Below are 21,034 nucleotides of genomic sequence, written 5' to 3' on the forward strand. Positions count from 1 at the left end.
CGTTACCGCCTGTAGGCTGCCTCTCAGCCGTTACCGCCTGTAGGCTGCCTCTCAGCCGTTACCGCCTGTAGGCTGCCTCTCAGCCGTTACCGCCTGTAGGCTGCCTCTCAGCCGTTACCGCCTGTAGGCTGCCTCTCAGCCGTTACCGCCTGTAGGCTGCCTCTCAGCCGTTACCGCCTGTAGGCTGCCTCTCAGCCGTTACCGCCTGTAGGCTGCCTCTCAGCCGTTACCGCCTGTAGGCTGCCTCTCAGCCGTTACCGCCTGTAGGCTGCCTCTCAGCCGTTACCGCCTGTAGGCTGCCTCTCAGCCGTTACCGCCTGTAGGCTGCCTCTCAGCCGTTACCGCCTGTAGGCTGCCTCTCAGCCGTTACGTCCTGTAGGCTGCCTCTCAGCCGTTACGTCCTGTAGGCTGCCTCTCAGCCGTTACGTCCTGTAGGCTGCCTCTCAGCCGTTACGTCCTGTAGGTTGCCTCTCAGCCGTTACGTCCTGTAGGTTGCCTCTCAGCCGTTACGTCCTGTAGGTTGCCTCTCAGCCGTTACGTCCTGTAGGTTGCCTCTCAGCCGTTACGTCCTGTAGGTTGCCTCTCAGCCGTTACGTCCTGTAGGTTGCCTCTCAGCCGTTACGTCCTGTAGGTTGCCTCTCAGCCTTTACCTCCTGTAGATTGCCTCTCAACCTTTACCTCCTGTAGATTGCCTCTCAGCCTTTACCTCCTGTAGATTGCCTCTCAGCCTTTACCTCCTGTAGATTGCCTCTCAGCCTTTACCTCCTGTAGGTCATCTCCCAGAAGCCTTTACTTCCTTGTTACATCACAGAAGAGATAGGGTGTGTCCTTCATGCTGGACCACACCCCCCTCATTATAATACCACCTTACACCCACTTCCTATACAATCTGATTGTACAATCTCCTTGAGATCCTACATCAGCTATGTAGTACAGAGGCCTGTCTGATTTGATACAAATTGAATGGATTCCATAGTTCTGGTAATGGACAGAGATACTCAGTTGTAAGGCCTCGTTCACATCTCCACGTAGCTAAATCTCACATTCCCACGTGTTTTTTTTCTTCATCAGTTTAGGCCAATATGTATTCTTCTACATATTTTTGGTAACAAAAAAAAATCCTAAGCGTATATTGATTGGTTTATGCAAAAGTTAAAGAGTCTACAAATTAGAAGATAGATTTATGGCATTTTTACTATTTCTTACTAGTAATGGCAGCAATCTGCGATTTTTACTGGGACTGCGACTCTGCGGTGGACATATTGGACACTTGACACTTTTTTGGGGACCAGTGAAATTTATACAGAAATCAGAGCTAAAAATAGCCACTGATTACTGCATAAATATCACTGGCAGGGAAGGAGTTAACACTAGGGGGGGATCAAGGCATTAAGTGTTCCCTAGGGAGCTGCTCCCAACTGTGTGGGCAGTGTACTGATTAAGGGAGGAGAGAGAGAGAGAAAGAGATCACTGTTCCTGATATCTAGGAACAGCAGATCTCCCTCTACCCCCCTGTCAGAATGGGGCTCTGTCTGTTTACTTTGACAGATCACGATTCTGGCCCTCTGAGGAACAATTGTGGGTGGCCATAGTGGCATCCGGTGTTGCGCCCCTTATCGCTTTTAAAGCGCCCATCGCACGCCTACGGCAATTCGTACAGCCGAGCCAACCTGCGGCTGGCCGGCAAGCGGTAAGATGCACATCCAAGTGTCTTTTATAAAAATCAATCCTCCCTGCTGACACCAACTGTGGAAGAGTTCCACATCCTTTCCACCCTGACAGTAAAAAAAAAACCTGTGCAGCTTAAGGTTAAACAGCTTCTCTTCCAGTCTCATTATGTGGCCCCTTATCTTACACTCAGAGACTGAATAGCTTTTTTTCCTATGCTGGGATCACCATTGAGGTATTTGTAAATCGCTATCAAGTCCCCTCACAAGCGGCTCTTCTTCAATGAGTATAAATGTATCGCTTGTCGTCGCTCTTTATAATTTAGGCCTTATTAATTTTGCTGCCCTTCTTTAGACTCCCTTCAGCTCCAGCACATCCCCCTTCTAAGGATTGGTGACCAGAACTGGATGCAATGCTTCAGATGTGGCCGGACTAGAGTTTGCATTACTTTACATTTCTCCACATTAAACCTCATTTGCCATGTAGTTACCCACTCGATTATTTTGTTCAGGTCTTTCTGTAAAGTTTCTATATCCTGATGTGAAGTTATTGCCCTGATTATTTTTCTGTTGTCCGCAAAAACTGAGGTTAAGCTAAGTATCATAGTTACATAGTAGGTGAGGTCAAACCTATGTGTGTGATTATATATGTCAGTATTACATAGTATATCCATGTATGTTGTGGTCATTCAGGTGCTTATCTAATAGTTTTTTTTTAAACCATCGATGCCCCCCGCTGAGACTACCGCCTGTGGAAGGGAATTCCACATCCTTGCCTCTCTTACAGTAAAAAAAACCCTCTACGTAGTTTAAAGGTTAAACCTCTTTTCTTATTTTAATGAGTGGCCACGAGTCTTGTTAAATTCCCTTCTGCGAAAAAGTTTTATCCCTATTGTGGGGTCACCAGTATGGTATTTATAAATGGAAATCATATCCCCTCTCAAGCGTCTCTTCTCCAGAGAGAATAAGTTCAGTGTTCGCAACTAGAGGTCGACCGTTATATCGGCCGATATTTGCAGTTTTTTAATTAATCGGCATCGGCCGATTGAGCTGATAAAAAGACTGATTTAGAACAGCGGGACTTGGAAATGACTTCTGTAATAGAAGTCAGTGTAAGTTGCCTGAGTCGTCATAGAAACGACTTTCCTCCTCTCTGGGCAGTCTGCCAAGAAAAGAACAAAATGATACAATGTTTACACTTGAATGAATGAAATCATCTCAGTGTGTAGAAGTTCTCAGTTTAACCATTTAAAGACTAAGGCCTCTTTCACACGGGGCGGATCAGTAAAGATCCGCCCCGTGATGATCCGCTCGCTCAGCGGGGATTGCTCCGTTGTCCCCGCTGAGCCGGCTGCGGACAGGGCGGTCTCCGCACACTGTGCGGGGACCGCCCTGTCAGCTCTCCGCTCTCCTCTATGGGGATCGGACGAGCACGGACCGTGTGTCCGTGTTCATCCGATCCGCTCTGCAGACGGACAGAAAAATAGGATTTTCCTCCGTCTGCAGAATCGGACAATTGCGGAGGCGGACAATAGCGGGTGTCTGCGGATGCTCATCCGCAGACACCCGCTATCCCATAGGGATGAATGTATGGCCCATCCGTTTGCGGATGAAATACGGACATACCATCCGCATGTGTGAAAGGGGCCTAAATCTTTTCTGACACTTGTTGCTTACAAGTAAAAGTCCTGTATTTTCTGCCAGAAAATCACTTAGACCCCCCATAAAGTATATATATTTTTTTAGTAGAGATCCTAGGGAATAAAATAGCGGTTGTTGTAACATTTAATGTCACACGGCATTTGCGCAGAGGTCTTTCAAATGCATTTTTTGGGGGGGAAAAAAATATACACTAAATGATTTAAAAAAAGAAAAAAAAAAAAAAAAACTTAAACAGTAAAGTTGGTCCATTTTTTTTTCTTACAAAAGTTTTGAGTACTTGTTTTTACTTTATAGGCTGCTTGCACACTGGAGTGGGCAGGCGTTGATGGTAAAATGTTGCTAGTTTTAGCAGCGCTTTACCATCATTTTAGCGGTGCTATTCGGGTGCTAGAGGGGCGCATATAATCCAGCTAGCGGCCGAAGAAGAGGTTAAATGCGCCCGTAAAGCACCGCTGCCAAATCGCATTGCATGCGCTTGGGCAGTGGTGCCCATTAATATCAATGGGCAGGAGTGGTGGAGAAGCGGTGTACACCACTCCAAACGTGCTGCTTGCAGGACTTTTTTTTTAAATTTTTTTTTTTTTAACATCCTGCCAGTGCATCGCCTCAGTGTGACAGCACTCTGTCTTTCACACAGACTGCAGGGGAGCTGTTTTGCAGGCACTTTACAGGCGCTATTTTTAGCCTAAAAAAACGCCCCAGTGGGAAAGGTGTCTGTTAGGTTTTATGAGATGAAGGGGGATAAAAAAATAAAAAAATAAATAAATAAAATCGGCCTAACATATCGGCCCAAAAAAAAAAAATCGGCATCATATATCGGCCATCGGCCGCCATGATTTCTAAATATCGGCATCGGCATCGGCCAGAGAAAAACCCATATCGGTCGACCTCTATTCGCAACCTTTCCTCATAACTAATATCCTCCAGACCCTTTATTAGCTTAGTTTCCCTTCTTTGTACTCGCTCCATTTCCAGTACATCCTTCCTGGGGACCGGTGCCCAGAACTGGACAGCATACTCTAGGTGCGGCCGGACCAGAGTCTTGTGGAGCAGAAGAATTGATTTATCTCTGGAGTTGATCCCCTTTTTAATGCATGCCAATATTCTGTTTGCTTTGTTAGGCTCAGCAATGGCATGCAATGCCAAGCTGCTGCTATCATCTACTAGGAACCTGCAGGTCCTTTTCCATCCTAGATTCCCCCAGTGTATAGATTACATTCATATTTTTGCCACCCAAATGCATCATTTTACATTTTCTACATTAAACCTCATTTGTCATGTAGCTGCCCACCCTAATCATTTGTTCAGATCTTTTTGCAAGGTTTCCACATCCTGCGGAGACGTTATTGCCCTACTTAGCTTAGCATCATCTGCAAATACAGAGATTGAACCGATTACCCCATCCTCCAGGTCATTTATCAACAAAATAAATAGGATTGGTCCTAGCACAGAACCCTGCACTACCCACCCCTGACTATTCTGAGTACTCCCCATTTATCACCACCCTCTGAACTCGCCCTTGTAGCCAGTTTTCAATTCATGTACTCACCCTGTGGTCCATGTTAACGGACCTTATTTTGTACAGTGAATGTTTATGGGGAACTGTGTTAAATGCTTTTGCAAAATCTAGATACACCATGTCTACATTCTTTATATAATTTATGAATAAATTAAACAGAATTGGTCCCAAGGCTGAACCTTGTGGCACCCCACTTACCACTCCAGACTAGTCTGCGTACACGTTATTTATCACTACCCTTTGGACACGCCCCTGTAACCAGTTTTTCATCAAACAGACCTTATAGTCCATGCCTGCTGACCTCAGCTTGTAGATTAAGTATTTATGGGTAACTGTATTGAATGCTTTTACAAAATCCAGATTTACCACATCCACAGCCCCCCGCCCCCCCAGTTCTAGATGGCAGCTCACTTCCTAATAGAATGTTAATAGATTTGTCTGGCAAGGTTGACCCTTTGTAAAAGCACGCTGATTACTACGAATGATACTGTTTTATTCAGCAAGTTCTTGGATATAGTCTCTTATCCCCTCCAATATTTTGCCTACTATTGATGTTAGGCTGACTTGCCTGTAGTTTCCAGGAATATGTCTGCATTTTTTATTTTATTTTTTTAATACTGGTACCACATTAGCGTTTCTCTAATCGGCTGGTACCATTTCTGTCAGTATGCTGCCCGGAAAGATTAGGATTGGATTATTGGTATTTTTTTTAACCAAAAATATGTAGCAGAAAACATACTGGCCTAAATGTATTAAGAAATTCATTTTTTCATCATTTTTATTAGATAAACTAAAAAAATAGTTTTTTTTCCCCAGCCTCTGTTAGCCACGAGGGTACATCCTGTGATGTGCTACTAACAATAGAGCCATGGTCAGTATACCCCTCCTTTCAATGTGTAAAAACTGAGAAGAAAGCATTTAGTACATTTACCTTCTCTGGTTCATCTGTAACCATTCTCCCTTTATCGTCTTATGTGGGAAATGTGCTCTAATTTCGCTTTTTTACTGTTAATATATATATATAAAGAATTCCTTGGGAATTTTTTTTACTCTCCTCTGCTATGTATCTCTCATAGTCTTTCTAGCTGCCCTGATTTCGTGCTTACACTTCTTATTGCATTCCTTATAGTGTTGGAATGCTGACAATGACCCCTCCACTTTATATTTTTTAACCACTTGCTTACTGGGCACTTAAACCCCCCTCAGTCCCAGACCAATTTTCAGCTTTCAGCGCTGATGCACTTTGAATGACAATTGCGCGGGCATACAACACTGTACCCAAATGAAATTTTTATCATTTTTTTCCCACAAATAGAGCTTTCTTTTGGTGGTATTTAGTTACAGCTCGGAGTTTTATTTTTTGCTAAACAAACAAAAAAAAGATGCAAAAAAAAAAAAAAAAAAAAATCATGTTTTAATAGTTTGTTATAAAATTTTGCAAACGGGTCATTTTTCTCCTTCATTGAAGTGCGCTGATTAGGCGGCACTGATGGCTGCATTGGTGGGCACTGATGGGCTGCATTGGTGGGCACTGATGGGCTGCACTGGTGGGCACTGATAGGCATAGTTAAGGCGGCACTAATAGGCACAGATAAGGCGGCACTGATGGGCAAAGATGGGCACATAAGATGGCACGGATGGGTGGCACAGATGGGTGGCACGGATGGGTGGCACGGATGGGTGGCACGGATGGGCACTGATAGGTACCACAGATAGATGGGACTGATGGGCACTGATAGGTGGCACTGATAGGTGGCACTGCTGGGCACTGATGGGCGGCACTGCTGGGCACTGATGGGCGGCACTGCTGGGCACTGATGGGCGGCACTGGGGTGCAGCACCTTTGAGGCAGATTGGGTGGCACTGTGGGTGGCACTGTGGGGTGGCACTGTGGGTGGCACTGTGGGCACTATGGGCACTATGGGCACTGACAGGGGGCACTGACGGGGGGCACTTACTTTTGCGTTTTATTTTACTTCAGGATGGCACTGCGGGAGGCAGGTGGGCACTGGCAGGTGGCAGGTGGTCCCTTGTATTGATGGCCGTGATCGGGACTGATGTCCCGATCACGGCCGCCGGTGATCGGCTTTTTTTTTTTCTCCTCGCGCTGTCAGCGCGAGGAGGAATAATAGCCGTTTACCGGCTCCGTTCTATCACATGATCAGCTGTCATTGGCTGACAGCTGATCACGTGATAAGGGGTCGGGATCGACCCCTTGCACGGATCGGTGATCAGGCGAGTCTCACGGACTCGCCGATCACAAAACGCGCCGCGCGCGCCCCTCAGGGGGCGCGCAGGCCGCTCGTATCCGGGACGACGTCAATAGACGTAGTCCCGGAAATGTAGGTCCGCGCTGATGCCGTCATTTGGCAATAGCGCGGATCTGTAGTGGTTAAAGGTAATTCTTTTACTCTCTAATAAGAATTTTTACATCACGGTCTAGTCACCCAGGTTTAACCTTCGCTCTTTTATATTTATTACCTATTGGAATGCACTGTGTGACACCTCTTTTTTTAATATGTTCCTAAAGCATTCCCATTTTTCCTCAATGTTTCTAGGATTTGGTCCCAATTGATGTCTTGTAGTATTGAGCATAGTTCAGAAAAGTTTGTTCTTTTGAAACTTAGAGTCCTTGTGCTACACCTGCCTCTTCCTATGATTTTACGCTAAATGAGATCATCCTGTGAGCGTTAGATCCCAAGTTGTCCCATAATGCCACATCCGAGATCAGACTTAGATCGTTCGTATTTAATAAATCTAGCAATGCATTCTTTCTAGTTGGAGAATTCATCAATTGATACAAGATGTTTTCCTGTAAGACATTTATGGAATGGCGGGCCTTTATTGTGTGAGCGGTCACCTTTGCCCAGTCAATATCGGAATAATTGAAGTCCCCCATTATGATGACATTTCCCTGCCATTTCTAAATGTGATAGGAGGGCCAGCTCCTCCTCCTCCAGGTTGAAGGGCCTGTAATATACCCCCTGTATTAATTTCCCACTACTTCTCTTTTGAGTTCTACCCACACGATTCCACCTCCCCCTCATGCTCCCACAATGTCACTCCTCTCTACCACCCTTACATCATTTTTAATATATAGAAACACCCCTCCCCCTTTTCTACCTTCCCTGTCCTTCCAATAAAAGGAATACCCTTGGATATTTGCCAGGCACTTGTGTGAGCTGTCAAACCAAGTTTCTGTTATTCCCACAAAATCCCCCTTGTGTAATAGCAGCTCCAGTTCCTACATGTTTTTAGCTAGGCTCCTGGCATGTGTGTGCACCTCTCAGTGTTGTATGAGTGCAGAATAATTTCTCCTTAAGTTTTTTCATGCTTTGCTTTTGATTTGACCACTGATTCACCCACGGGATTAGATGTTACGGCTATATTATCACTACCGACTTCACCATTACCCCCTGTCCTTTGCTCACTGCTGGCTGTTAACAACTTTGTAACCATCTTTCTTCCCAATAGAGCTGCACCATCCCCATTAAGGTGCACCCCGGCCTTACTAAAGAGCCGCTAACCGACTGAGAAGTCAGCCCCACTTGGGGAGCTTTTAACATGTAATGACAACACAAACACAATGCACAATTTCAGCGTTTCTGAAATGTATGGCAAAGCACTCATTTTCTATGTGGTTTGCCATGCATTTGAAAGCACAAAGATGTGAATAGAGCCTCACTGTTCTTGTGTAAATTTTCATTTCAGGCTCCATTAGTCGGAACGCATGTGTTTTGGCTCGTTTTTTCAGAAACACACACATAGGGCAGCCCATTGATTTTTATGGGCTGCGCTACACATAGCAAAGTAGCTCACAGGACTTTTTGGAGTGGTGCGAGCTGCACTGCGCATTTTGTTTTGTCACCCATTTTTTCATGTGGCAAAATGTGTGTTTACTTCTGTGTTTGGTGTGTCATTAACAATTAATGACTCAAAGTACAACTAGGTAATTTTAGGTGTAGAAATGTGGCCATACACTGTACAATCTGATTGTACATTCTCCTTTAGATTTACCAAAACTTTATAATTGGAGGACACACCAGCTATCCAATCCCTCTGTATCCAAATCAGGCAGGCTCTTGCACTACATCAGGGAGCCAATGGCGCCACTGCTGCGTCTCAGCCAATCAGGAGGGAGAGTCCCGGATGGCCGAGGCACTCATGCAAGATTGCTGGATCGAGAAAGGGCTCAGGTAACTATTAGGAGGCTGCTGCACACAGAAGGCTTTTTATCTTAATGCAGTAAGATAAAAAAAAAAAAATCTGCCTTTAGAATCACTATTTTTATAATTATAACAGAAGATCAGATGGCAGCCTTCCAAATCTGAGAAACAGAAGCCCGTCCCTGAAAAGCCTAAAACAAAACTGGTCTAGTGGAGTGCGGTTTGACAAGGAAAGGTGGAATCTTGTCCTTAAATCTATATTCTAGAATGAGCAGCTTCTAAATCCCCCTAGAGATCATGGAAGGAGAAGCAAGTTGTCCCTTATGAGGCCCCTTAGGAATGACCTAAGAGAGCAAAGCTTCCTAAAAAGCTGTAGCAGTAGGACAGACTTGAACAAAGCATAACAGATCCAGACAGTGGGGAAAAATCTCATTGGGATGTCATGGAGCAGGACAAAGATAAAGGAAGAATGTTCTGGTTCAGGTGAAAGAAAGAAATAACCCTGGGAAGACACATTGTGTAGTACAAGAAAGGGTTTTTTACCATTTAAAGTGGTTGTAAATTTATTTTTTCCTAAAATAAAAACATTATACTTACCTGCTCTGTGCAATGGTATTGTACAGAGCAGCCCTGAACATCCTCTTCTATGATCCCCTACCAGTACTCTAGGCTTCTCTTCTCACCCGAGCCAGGCTGTGAGCCAGGCTGTGAACGTGGCAGGAGCCAATGTCCAAGCCTGTGAGAGAGGGCCAGAGAGAAGAGGAGACCTGCAGGTGAGCACCATCAGGCTCTGAAGAAGGTCAGTCCTTCGAAACACGCCACCCTGAGGGATCTCATCCAGGGCCCCCCATCTCCCAGGTTCAGTGATTCGATCAACTGATGAGAGATGGTTACACGTGGCCTGGCGAACAGGGTTTTTAACTTATGTTTGCGAGTAGACATCTTTATGATTTTATTCATAGCTTTTAATAAATCTGTTGCATAATGCACTAGGCCAGTGCGCCACCTCTCCGTAAATATATTATATAACCATTGAGAGAGAGAGAGAGGGGGGGTTTACCTTCTCCACCACCCTTCCCATACTAATATATCATGGACCATCTTATTTACTTTATATTCCACATAGGTCCCTATTCTTCCTTTCCCTTCCTCCTACCCTTTCCCTCTACTTCCCCCCCCCCCTTCCGGCCCTCCCATCCACTTTCCAATATAGGTGGATGGGAGGGAGGGGAGCCCCCCCCCCTCTCTAAAGTCGCCGAACCTCAGCATATTTCTTTGTTAATTTGAATTTCACCCATGCCTCCCTACCTATATCCTCATCCCTAAGTTCTTCCATCTTGCATATTTCATCTATTTTTTCCCACCGCTCTTACTTTTGGGGGTTCTAATTCCTTCTATTTCTTTGGAATTAGACTCTTTGCCACATTTATCAGATGGATTGTGAGGGAATTTTGGTACACTTTCAATGGCAAATCCATACAATGAAAGACACACCCAGGGGTCTTCAGGTATCTGGTTTTTATTTATTTTCTTAATATATTCTAATATCTCTCTCCAATATCGTTTGATCCTTGGGCAATTCCACCATATATGTCCCATATTCCCCAGTTTTCCACAGCCCCTCCAACATTCTCCAGTTTGCTCTGTTTGATATTTTGCCACTATATCTGGTGTCCTATACCACCTTAATAAACATTTATAGTTCATTTCTATTATCCTATTTGTTGAAGACCCATGCCCCAACCTCAAAATTCTAAGTTTTGCTTATCACCCCGTGATCCTATTTCATTTTCCCATTTTTGTATAAATGTCGGCACCTCCATCTCATCCTCCCATACTAATATCTTATATATCTGTGAGATCCCAACCCAAGATGTTTTCCCTTCACAAATCTGCTCAAAGGCTATCAATTTCTCTCCGCCTCTCAATGGTCTTGGGATCACCGAGACAAAATGTCTGAGTTGGAGGTACCGCCATTCGTTCAGGTCAAACAAATCTTTTTCTCTCTTTAGTGCTTCTAATGTGTTTATTTCCCCCCCTTTTAATATGTGTCTTAATTGAACATTTCCTTTTTTTATCCAATTCCCCCCCCATAGTGTTTTTACCTGGTGTTAAGAGATCATTCTCTTTTAAGTAAATTAATGGCGAGTTATATTTCCATCTATTGTGTTTGTGCACTCCATCCCAAACTCTTATAACATTCTTTGTCAATGTGAGTATTTTTCCCCCTGGCGTTCTATATTGTGGAGGTGTCCAAATATTTCTCCCTAAATTTATTTCTGCTGAACTATACTCTATTTCTACCCATCTTTTTTTACTATTTAATTTTGTCCATTCCACTACCCGTGTTAATATTACCGCTTCATAGTATTTTTTTTTAGGTCTGGTACACTTAATCCTCCTTGATCTTTTCCCCTTTGTAACATCTTTAAGGATATTCTAGGTCTCTTATTTTGCCAGATGAATTTTGAAATTAAAGTTTTAATAATTCTGAAATACCCCAGTGGAATATAGATCGGGAGCATCTGGAATTTATATAATATTTTAGGTAATATTACCATTTTAAGGGCGTTTATTCTTCCCATCCAAGAGATAGGTTTTCTTATAATTCTCCTCGTTTCTTCCTTAAATTCATCCAGAAAAGGTATATAAAATTAACCTGGTAGATCTTGCCAATTGATGTCAGTTTTACTCCTAGATATTTAATTTCCCTCTTCCATATAAAGGGAAATTCCTTCTGGATATTCTGTTCTTGTTTCGGGTCAATATTTACATTGAATACTTCTGATTTCCCCAGGTTATTTTTAAAAGTTAGATAATTCTCCATACTCTTTAATTACTTTTAACAGATTTGGCATTGAAATTCTAGGGTCGGAGAGGTAGAACAACACATCATCCGCAAATGCGGCAACCTTCTGTGACTCTTCCCCCACTTCTGCCCCCCTTATATTGGGATTTCTTCTTATCGTTTCGAAAAGGGGGTCAAGTACCAACACAAATAATAGTGGCAACAGCGGGCACCCTTGTCGGGTTCGCGCCCCCTTTTCTTTTTCTATTCTCACAGCACTGTCAGGACAACACTAGTCCTAGAGGGCAGCAAGGGATCTATGAGATTATCCAGGCACCTGTGACACTACACAGTCAGCTGGGGTGGGAGGGGGAGAAAGACACTGAAAGTTTTTTACCTTATGCATAAAATGCTTTAAGAAATAAAACCCAATGACTGAATACTCCTGCTAGGTTCAAAATGGCAGAATCGACTTGGAAACTACATAGGGAACAATGAGTGACACCATGTACAATGGCCTACAATGGCCTGCACAGGGAATGATAGAGTCCTGCGGTTTTTGAAAATAAAAAAAATAAATCACTAGGACTAAGATTTGACCCTTGGTGGGTCTCCCGTCCCAATTTTCATTCAGAATGAATTAAAGACATGGTTTGTTCTATAGATTATTCTCCTTCATGGGATCAATATTATTTACCTCGCACTCTGAGAAATATGCTTTTCAGGTGTGATGGTAGATTTCTCAGCTTTGAAGATCTATGGGGTAACTAATCAGGAAGGCCCATTTATTCTTTAACCTGTTCAAGCCAGTGACTGAGAAGTAGGGTATTAAACGGTCTTTAGGACGAATGATCCAGACGATGTAGAGTCTTCCAGGGGTCTGATGAGGTCCGAGTACCATGTCGGCCTGGGCTACTTTAGAGCAAAAAGAATTAGTTGAATGCCCTCCGTGTCAATCCTGAGAAGTGAACGAGAAAGGAGTTTGAGGAAGAAAGGCATAGATATGGTAGATAGAGAGTCACTACAGAATTCACTACAGAATTCACTACAGAATCTAGCAGATCCCTCAATGTGTAGAAAACGCATGCGCATATTTTTGTTGAACTTGGAAGCAATGAGGTCCACTTCCAGCATCTCTCACCTGCGAGAGGGGTCTTAGACAATTCTTCTGAATGCAGCCTGCCAATTCGCCTTGCATGCGCACACACTGGATAGGGCTGGAACAAAGTTCTGCCCAAGCAAGGATCTGATCAGCTTCTATTGAAGCTGCAATACTTCTGCTTCTGCCATGATGGTTTACGTAAGCCACTGCAAGACCGTTCAACTGAATCTTGGTCCGATCATCTTCTAGTCAAGAGGTCCAGTGATGAAGCGATAACCAAGTTATGTTCCAGAATATTAATTGGGAGAAGACCAGGGTAACTCCTTCCACATGTTCAGGCACATGCAATGTTAAGCAACTGACCATTCTTGTTCCATGCCACCAAAATGTTGAGCAGCAACAGTCTAAAAGTGAAACTAGAAGTAAGTGATGGCTTTAACAAATGTCCACCAATAGACCCAGGACCCGTATGCAAAATCAGAAGATTGGGTTGGATCCTGAACTGTAGCATCTGAACATGGGAGTTTGGAGATTTTCTTGCAGAAGGAAGTCCCTGGATGTACTCCAATCGATGAACCTGTTCCAGCACCAACTTCTGCAGGTTCAGGATCAAGTCCAACCTTTGATGGAGAATGAGGGACAGAGTATGTTGCTGAATGTTCCCTCAGCTGGAGGTTGTCCAGCTGTCCCACTATTGGAATGCCTCAAGAATGAAGCAAAGCAGGTACAGATGTTAAGATCTTGGTGAAAGGTCTAGACCACAAGAAAGACAAAATGATAATGTTGAGTGCCAAAAGCAAAACACAGGATGCGATGTGTCAAAAAGATGGGCACACGCAAGTGGGTAAGAAAGGGTTTGCCTGTCCCTGAGGAGAGAGGATGTCCAATATCCTATGACACCAACAATAAATGAAGCATAACAGAAGTGTGAGGGGTTATACCAGGCTGTCCCTACAGCTTTGTTTGCCAATGTCCCATCCCCTGAAGGCAGCAGCATAACCCCATACAGCAGGGAAATTATTTGATCCCCTGCAGATTTTGTACATTTGTCCACTTACAAAGAAATTAAGGGTCTATAATTTTTTATAATAGGTATATTTTAAATGAGAGACACAGAATATCAATCAAAAATCCAGAAAAAACACATGATACAAATGTTATAAATTGAGTTGCAGTTCAGTGAGTAAAAATAAGTATTTCAACCCCAATCAAAACATGAATTAGTGCTTGGTGGAGAAACCCTTGTTGGCAAGCACAAAGGTAAAACATTTCCTGTAGTTGGTCCACTCTTGTTTACAGATCCCTAAATGCTTAAGGTTTCTTTGCTGTCACTTGGCAACTTGAAGTTTCAGCTTCCTCCATAAATTTTCTATAGAATGAAGGCCTGGAGACTGGCTAGGCCACTCCATGATCTTAATGTGCTTCTTCTTGAGCCACTCCTTTGTTGCCTTGGCGGTATTATTTGGGTCACTGTCATGGTGGAAGATCCATCCAAAACCCCCAAGGTTCTCAACCGAGATTTTACAATACATGGCCCCATCCATTGGCCCCTCAATGAGGCAAAGTCGGTCTGTACCTTTAGCAGAGAAACAGTCCCAAAGCATAATGGCATTCTTAGGGTCATATTTTTTTTTTCTTCCATCAAACATGATGAGTTGAGTATTTCCAAAGAGCTCAATTTTTGGTCTCTTCTGACCACAGCACTTTCTCCCAATCTTTCTCTGAATCAAAATTGAGCTCTTTGGCATGAACTCGACTCTCCCTGTTTGGAGGAAGAAAAATGCAGACTATGAGCTTAAAAACACTATCCTTACAGTCAAGCAAGGAGGTGGAAACATTATGCTTTGGGGCTGTTTCTTTGCCGCATTGAGGGGCCAATGGACGGGGCGATGTATTGTAAAATCTTGGATGAGAACCTTCTTCCCTCAGCCAGAACACCGAAGATGGGTCATGGATGGGTCTTTCAGCATGACAATAACCCAAAACATACCACCAAGGCAACACCGATAAGTTTTTCCTGCGTTTTTAACCTTGCAAGAAAAAAAATGCAAGAAAATTCTCTCTCTTTAAATCCTTTGGGACATTTCACACCACTGCGCTGTGGGTACAGTGTATCTTGAAAAGTCCTGCATGCTGCATCTTTGATGTGGTTTTGAAAAACGCACCAAAAACGCAGCCTCCCATTAAAATGAATAGAAATCGCTGCAAAACTGCTGTAAAAATGCATCGCAATTTGCTTTTTTAGTGTGTTTTTGAGTCACATGGCCATTTTTCACAGGTGCAATCCAAATATGCACCAGAAACGCACAGGAAATGCATATGAAACACAGCAAAATCACAGCAAAAACACACATGCGTTTTTAACACAATTTTGCTACAGAGCAGTGTGAAAGGGTCCTTAAGCATGCTGGCAAAGGACAAAGTTTAGTTGGACTTGCCAGACAGCCCATCATAATCAATTAGCTTATCCCGTGTACTAATTTTTTTGTTTGTTCTGCACTAGATTTAACAAATGAAAGACCATTTACTAAAGTGTAATTTTGTGTCAATGCAGTATACACAAGCCCATACAAAAGTAGATTAAAACATTACCAGCTCGAAGAGGATAAAGTAGAACTTGACCCTTATACACGTACTCACATTAATGCACTTGTTTACATATACAAGGTCTTTACAGATCATTACTTTTTTTTTTTCCAGGTTATGTCAGCCTATCCTGCGCATAAACATCAATAGTTTATTACCTCTGTTTGCAAAAGCCATTAAAGATTAGTGTGACAACATGTCGTAAGTAATAGAAACCGAAGCAGTTACATGATGCCTGGGAAGAGACTTATGGGTTTGTAAGTGATCAAAAGTTTTCTGAATATTTGGGCTTTGTACTTTAAATGGCTTCTTATAGCACATCTGTAAGACCCCTTTCACACTGTGGTGCATTACAGTCACTACAGCGCTAAAAATAGTGCTGGAAAGAGCCGCTCGTCTCTCCAATGTAAAACCCAGAGGCCTTTCACACTGGAGCGGCGCGCTGACAGGACACTAAAAAAAAAAAGAGTCCTGCTAGCAGCATCTTTGGAGCGGTGAAGGAGCGGCGTGTATACCGCTCCTGCCCATTGAAATCAAGGGGCAGCAAAGCTATACCACCAGCATTATACAGAATTCCAAGTCAACACGTGTAATATCCCCCTAAATTATTTTCAAAAGAAATATTGCCTCTGGAAAACACCTACCTGATACAACCGAATAATGTGGGGGTGGCAAAGCATTTTCATAATCTGCACCTCACGGAATATTTTTTTCAGATTTTCCCCATCTAGCTTGGTCTTGTCAATGATTTTTATGGCAACCTGCAAGAACAAACAAAAAAAGTGATGTTGATGGACAGAGCAACAAGCGCCTTAAACTATTTATTTCACATCCTTCTAGATAAATGTCGCAGTCCTTTGCAGCACCAATGAGATAAGACACTAGCTAAAGAAAAGGCCAATGATGGTGTGCTTGAGACTAGTGCTTAGAGATAAACGGGATAGAAGACCAGGAACAAAGAAGTGAGGAAAAAACTTCTGCGCCCCAAACCACATAAATGTATTCATCCCAGAGTGTGTCATATTAGGAGTCATTGGTGAAAATTCAATACAGATGCTGCGTCACTTTTCACATTGATCCCTTTTGTCAATATATTGCGCCAAACTCCTAAAGTATTCACAACCCTTTTGGTTCTGGCAGCGCCTCATACTCCAAATTCAGTAATAAAATGCCCCACTTTTACTTGTGGTGCAATGAATTAGCCATACACAAAATACAATTCCAACCGTTTGTATCACAAAAGTGGATCTAATGGAGATCAACTCCATGTTGGCCATTTCCAGACCATTTGAAGCACTTAACACCCCCCCCCCCCCCCCCTTTTAGCATACAGAGAGAAACCGGCACAAGAAAGTGTCTGCTATGCATTCTAAAAGTGGAAAAGTGTGTGCCAAGTTCAAGTACAAGCTCTAGACACGTACATGAATTATGGTGCATGCTGCCAGACTAAAAACACGAGACACCTTCGCAAAATCTGTCTGAGCCAGTCTTTAATAATTTCAGGGATTGATTGCTTGTTACAAAAAAACACAAAAATTGTAGTAAGATAAATAAGACATTACATATACATTTTTTTTTAAACAATGTATTCTCACTTCCACCCAGCTGGAGGAGCTCTTGGCTCATTTGCACATGTTTACTTGACATCATCTTGAGTTATGCAAGCTTGTATAAAAAGCTTCAAAAATGAATATAAAATTATATATATATATATATATATATATATATATATATATATATATATATATATATATATATATATACATATATATATACATACATATATACACATATACAAACACACACATTTTTTTATTCTCCCTGATTATATTTATACACACATACAGTATACAATAAAGCCTTCAGGTGGTATTTCAAGATCTCTAAGAAAACATGCTCTATGGCATTTACATGTGGGTGATTATGATAAAGAATGAAAACACAGTGTGTAGGCAACCATCTTAACCATGATATAATAAACAAACCCCTTACCATCTGCCATGTTCTACATGTAGGAATAAAATCTGCACATGCTAACAATTCAAGTATCTTTACTTTGTCCCCAGCTCATTTTCCGCATCACCTTAAAGTGGATGTAAACCTGAAATGTATTTATTTATTTTGTTATGTCATAATGTAGAGCAGGGGTGCCCAATCTTTTGAAGAGCGAGGGCCACTTAAGTGAATTGGTAACTGGTCACGGGCCACAATGAGCGGAGCGGGATGATGACAGGTCCGTGTCCACAGACACAGCCCACTCTACTCTATGGGCCCTCTGATCCAATCCGATTCGTCCAGACGGAAGGGGCAGATCCCTTTATTTTTTATTTTAGGTAGGCGGGTGTAAACAGACACAAGTCCGTTTACATCTGCTGCTCCATAGAGGTGAATAGTAAGTCCGATTGGGTCTGACCAATCATGTGAAAGGGGCCTAAGGCTGCTTTCACACTGACGTGCTGCTATTTGCCCAAAGCGTGGGTGCAGCGCAGTGAACCTGTGGATTTTCTGCGGGTTAGCTGCACTTTGCCATAAACTTCTATTATATCCTGCAGGTGTGGCCCACTTTCTGAAGGTGCAACAAACCCGTAGGTAATAACAGATGTCTACGGCTCATTGCAGGTAACTCGTAGGTGCACTGCACCTGCGGATCAGTTTGAAAGCAGCCCAGTAACCACTGCAAAACAGATATATCCATATATACTGTGAATTTAGTAGTAAACTTACCTTAAATAACCGTCTTCCATTCTGGTATCGCTGGCTGTTTCTGTCCTAGGCGGAGTGCATTTGGTATCACTCCGCCTGCCACAGGAGTGGGCACTATACAAGAAGCATTGGCTTATGTGGCTCTGCTCCACAGCCACTTGCTTCCACTACCAGTGGCTTCATTCACAAAATTGCTGCTCTGGGATGGCTGGTCGGCAACCCGTGATCTGGGCTTGCCAACCTGCCATCTTAGAGCATGAGGTCGAGGGCCACATCAGAGGGCTCCGCGGGCCACATGTGGCCCCCGGGCCACATGTGGCCCCCGGGCCACTGGTTGGGCACCCCTGATGTAGAGTATAAGATTTCCTATCATTTGAGCCCAGTCTTGCCACAAAGAGTTAATCCATCTCTGAGCAATCCTCTTATTGTTCAGTGAGATAAATCTTGCCAAACGGAGAAAAACTTTGTCAAATCCTCCCCCTTGCTGTGAGTGACAGGTGATTTACATATCTGGTGCACTAGCCTAAGAGACATGCATTATTTTTTAATTCCCTCCCACTCCTTTCTTCTGCTGCTCTGCAAGGATTGGCTGTTCCACACCTCAGCATGATTTGGCATGCTGAAGTCATGTGGGGACTTCTGGGTTTTGACTGGATGTTAGTGATCATAGCAGAAGTTCAGTGTAAGAAATACACAGGAGAAATGCATGTTGATAAGGGGAGTGTAGAGGTGGGCAGGGAGTCTACTGACATCACGACTCCACCCACTGAGCCCTGGAAAACAGACCCACCCACAAAATCTGCAGTTTTTTGGGTCTCATAGCAGACAGAGGGGAGACATTTGACAGACAAATATACATGCAGGAGGCATGTATATCCTAGGTAACCAATATTGCATTAGTTTAGAAAGGAGAGTGGGTTTACATCCACTTTAAGTGTGCTTTCAGATCATAGTGATTTATGCTTGTGTGCATATGAACGTTGTCGTAACACACATATGACATCCCATGCATTGCAATGGACTGCTCTAAGTGTAACAAAACACAGCAAAGTAGCTTGTGTATCTTTGAGCTTCTTGTGTTTTTGCACACACAACATGAATTTTTTCGTGAGATTTTTTGCAAGTTCACAAAACACTATGGCCTGAACGCCGCCTTCCACAATGCTGCATGCTTTCAGATGTGATATGCTGAACACTTGGGCATTATGAAAACCCTCTAACTCCAAGGAGGGGACCTCAGGCAAAAATTAGATGCGTTTTCATAGTGCGAGAATTAGGGGGCAGGGGGGTGGGGCAAGAAGGTTTTTGGATCAGTTATACTTTCGTTTTTTAATAAGTATATATACGATTTTAAAGTCTTGCTACAAGCAGTGCATAAATATCACAAACATAGGAGGTGCTATGTAGGAAACAGGCAAACTATCATCCTGTCTGCCGTGGAAGGAAAGGGGATGTTTAGAGGCCGTTCCTAGCCAGAAAACCTGATCACAGATCCTTTGCCAAGAATGTTGGGCGATCACATCTCTCACTCACCTTTCCAAATATTCAAGCAAAGATTTGTCCCACTTAAAGCACCCAACTAACATAAAACATAGAATTGTACAATTCATTAATAAATCCCAAATAGTTTTTTAAGAATTGCTTGTTTGGGGGAATCAGGTAGGTTTCCTACTGCAGGTTTGAAAGGATTCCTTTTAATCATCTTTAACCAGTAAGTTTTAGTTCCACCTTCAGGAGTCGGACAACAGGCAAAAAAAACAAGTCCAGAGGCAGCCCCGACAATGACCAAATGACTTTTTAGCTCAGTTAGGCTGCTCAGTTGAATCACAAAGCAGAATACAGTATAAGAAGAACCAAAAGGCAGGTGCTGTGCCCTTCCATAAACACAGAGAAAAAAATGTAAAAAATCCTATTTTCTCTTTCGTTCATTGAAGGGCATAGCTCAGATCTTGGTACATCCCAAAGCAGTGTTTATTGAGGGATGGGAAACAAAAGTCCTCCCCCAAAACAGGCACTATACAAAATCACCCAACAGAAGAAAAATCTGCAAGGGAATGCGAGACCTTCCCCACAGGAGGAGGAGTCCTTCAAAGAGAAACTTGAATTAGGCCAGCTTAAAGAGGAAGTAAAGGCTATAAAAAAAAAAAGGCAACCTGCAAGGCAAAGGCATAATGAGCTAGTATGCATAGCATACTAGCTCATTATGAATAACTTACCTGAGAACGAAGCCCCCGAAGCGGTCCTCCGTCTTCCTCTTCGCCGCTGCCATGTATCCCGGAGCGACTTCCGGGTCTCGCGGGTCCGGCGCTGTGATTCGCCGGAGCCGCGATGACGTCACTCCCACGCATGCGCACGGGAGCCGACACTCGCGGAATATCGCCGCGATCTGCGGCCTGCCCAGTGCGCCTGCGCGCCGCTGTCTACGGTGCATGCGACATAGACAGCAGTGGCTGTCTTCGGGTAAATATCTCCATATAGGTTTAGGAGAGATTTCTTGGACCTACAGGTAAGCCTTAATCTAGGCTTACCTGTAGGTCAAAGTTGGTTGTAAAGGTTTACAACCACTTTACGTTTCACTTTTGGGTGGAACTCCACTTTAATAAAATATATGTTTATATAGAAAGCACTATGGCATCCCCAACCCTGGACTCCAGGAGGAAACCATCACACCACCAACCTTGCCATGTACACAGCACAGGGGATCCTCTACCTCCGATATTCCTCACCTGCAGGACTCCATGATGACCCTCTTAAAATCCTCCCTTTGATTCTTCCATCCTTCAGACCCCCCTTGAACTACCACCATTTTTTTATCTTTGAACTACCATCCTTCTGTTCTTA

At 43.3% G+C, this 21,034-nt stretch overlaps 1 protein-coding gene across 3 annotated transcripts in view; it reads right to left on the bottom strand.

Moving 5' to 3' along the window:
* SIK3 (SIK family kinase 3) overlaps positions 1-21,034 on the bottom strand; it is a 274,128-nt gene that overhangs the window by 145,560 nt on the left and 107,534 nt on the right. For all 3 annotated transcript variants that reach the window (XM_077456978.1, XM_077456979.1, XM_077456977.1), the window contains exon 2: positions 16,135-16,251. In XM_077456978.1, coding sequence (XP_077313104.1) covers positions 16,135-16,251 — 117 coding nt within the window. The remainder of the gene's footprint in view (positions 1-16,134; positions 16,252-21,034) is intronic.

The sequence above is a fragment of the Lithobates pipiens genome, unplaced genomic scaffold (assembly GCF_037356315.1).
Source record: "Lithobates pipiens isolate NorthernLeopardFrog02 unplaced genomic scaffold, aLitPip1_a1.2 Scaffold_27, whole genome shotgun sequence".
Lineage (NCBI taxonomy): Eukaryota > Metazoa > Chordata > Amphibia > Anura > Ranidae > Lithobates > Lithobates pipiens.